The sequence below is a fragment of the Elephantulus edwardii genome, unplaced genomic scaffold, assembly GCF_000299155.1.
Source record: "Elephantulus edwardii isolate Elephantulus edwardi_28Jun2011 unplaced genomic scaffold, EleEdw1.0 scaffold00174, whole genome shotgun sequence".
In the NCBI taxonomy this organism is placed as follows: domain Eukaryota; kingdom Metazoa; phylum Chordata; class Mammalia; order Macroscelidea; family Macroscelididae; genus Elephantulus; species Elephantulus edwardii.
The window spans coordinates 274,988-277,422 of record NW_006399924.1 but is presented as its reverse complement, the minus strand read 5'-3'; the positions used below and the strand labels follow the sequence as shown (position 1 = coordinate 277,422).

At 40.3% G+C, this 2,435-nt stretch overlaps 1 protein-coding gene across 1 annotated transcript in view; it reads right to left on the bottom strand.

Moving 5' to 3' along the window:
• Positions 1 to 2,435, bottom strand: part of CASQ2 (calsequestrin 2 (cardiac muscle)) — a 127,595-nt gene that overhangs the window by 60,025 nt on the left and 65,135 nt on the right. The window contains exon 5 of the mRNA XM_006895673.1: positions 1,005 to 1,078. Coding sequence (XP_006895735.1) covers positions 1,005 to 1,078 — 74 coding nt within the window. The remainder of the gene's footprint in view (positions 1 to 1,004; positions 1,079 to 2,435) is intronic.

The window sequence follows — 2,435 nt, the reverse complement described above, 5'->3', positions numbered from 1 at the left end:
CAACAGCCCTAAACTCCGCTCTGTCCTGTGCCAATCACACTGTCTCTGACACTCCCATCCCAATTATCCCAGTCACTGAATCAATCCACCTCATAATTGGAGGATTTTAAAAGTTAACTTTTCAGTTATCAGCTCAACATTTAATTTACTACTAATGAATTTTTAGGGCAAGTAAAGGGTCTTTCATTTAATGTTTTAGTCTAAAGCAAAAAGCACAGGTTTCAGACCCAGATTGTCCTAAGTTAGTATGGCATCTAACACAATAAACCCATTAATTTTTAAGAAACTTTGGATGGTACTTGACTTAGCTAAGTCTGTTTTTCTCATCTAAGAAGTGTGAGCAATGATTCCCTTTCAGAACTGCTTAAAATATTAAAAAATAACATGAATGTGTTCAAGACACAGAAAGCACTCAATAAATAGTAGTCATTTAAACAGTAACTGGAGTCAGAATAAAATGGTCTGTTCCCAAAAGCCCCAGAAAAATTAACCACTGATTGAAGGGCACTCTGTCTCCACTGCTCTTTAGCTTGTGAAAGCCCTTGTCACATCCTGAGCACAAAAAACAATTGGATCATAGTCAAGATCATCAAAGGCAGCTGAAGATGGAGGCAGCTTTACGGGGCATCGCGTGCTTCAGGCGCTCAGTGCTTCCTCCCACCCTGCAGGACGCAAAGCAAAAGATGGTGCTTTCTAAAGAACAAAGAAGTAGTACCCCACAGACTGGACAAACCATGGCATCACACAACCCTCTCTTAGCGTGCAAGAAAAAATGAGGCACGCAATGCTTTTCATTGAGAATTTCAAGAGCCATCCTTAGATTCTCTGAATTAACCATCTTTGAGTCTTTCATTCAATAGTGCCTTATTACCATATTTCTAAAATTTCTGGAGAAAAAGTGAAATGAACAGATGGCTAAAAATATGGGGAAAGTGGAGCGTTGTACAATTTGTATTCCTTTGCGCCTGCAAAAGAGTTCAAACTGGACTTTGATAGGTACTTACCCCTTTGTTGAAGGTGGCAAAAAATTTGATGTAAGGCTGGAAATGTTCAGCTGCCTCTTCAAAAGCCTTGAAATCTACCAAGGAATAGAGAAAAGGGAAAATGTTTTGTTCAAGATGCACAGTGTAGAAATAAATTAGGATTTTATTTTCTTCTATACTTTGTTGTTTTTATTTTACATTGATTTGCATACAAAGTTCGTATGCATTGTGCTTCACACTATCCTTCATTCACATTAAGATTCATCCAATCATTCTCATTATGTTTTATAAAATCAACCACCACTGGAATATTTGCACCATTACCCTGTCTTGCCAGATCCCCACCAGATCGTTCCCATTGCCTTTATCCCTTTAACTCACCCACCAAATTGTACAACCTTATGACTTCCCGCCACCCACTCTCACACCTCTGTTCCCACCTCTTCTCCCTTAGATATTCATACTCGTTTTACTAGTTATCCTTCTGTAATAAATTTAATTTTTTAAAGTGGTATGGAGTACACACACAAAACACAAAGTACATGGATGAAACAAGATGTATATGAAATACCTGGGTGACTCAGGAGATGGGTAAGACAAGGACCCTTTACAAAGGTTGATAGCTTAGAGTGGGGTTTGGGGCTCTTAAATAATCACATTGTTATGCAGTAGTTAAGGGAGCTCTGGTGGCCTAATAGCAAGAAGCTGTGCTGCAGTCTCTAAGACAAGTGGTTCAAAGCCACAAGCCACTCTTTGGGAGAAGGATGTGCAGTCTCCTCCCATGCAATTAACAGCCTCTGAAAATCCACCAGAGGGTCAACTATGGGTTGGTTCAGACTCTATATTTGTTATTGTTGTTGTTGTTGGGTGTCGAGTACGACTCATAGTGACTCTATGAACAAAAGATCTGAACCTAGTACTGTCCTTGCCATCCTCACACTTCCTGACACACAAGAGCCCATTGCAGCAGTCACCTTGTCAGTCCTCCTGGTTAAGGGTCTTCCTCTCTTCGCTGAACCTTCACCTTTCCCAGCATCATATCCTTTTCCAAGGAATAGCACCTCCTAGCAATATGTCCAAAGTATGTGAGGAAAAGTTTCATCATTTTTGCCTCCAAAGAGCACCCCGGCTGCACTCTCTCCAAGACATATCTGTTTGTTCTCTTGGCTGTCCATGGGATGCTCAGTGCTCTTCTCCAACACCACAGCTCAAAGGCATCAATTCTTTTTCTGTCATACTTATACATTGTCCAGGTCTCAGATACATAGCGAGTAGTTGGAAAGACTATAGCCTGAATCAGACACACCTTAGTCCTCAAATTGACATCACTACTCCTCAATAATTTGGAAAGCTCCGTGACTGCAGATTTTCTGACTCTATGGAAGCAGGTCATCTGACTCAAAATGCCATATGATATATTACTCTAGAAATGAAAAGACAAAGAAAAATGGG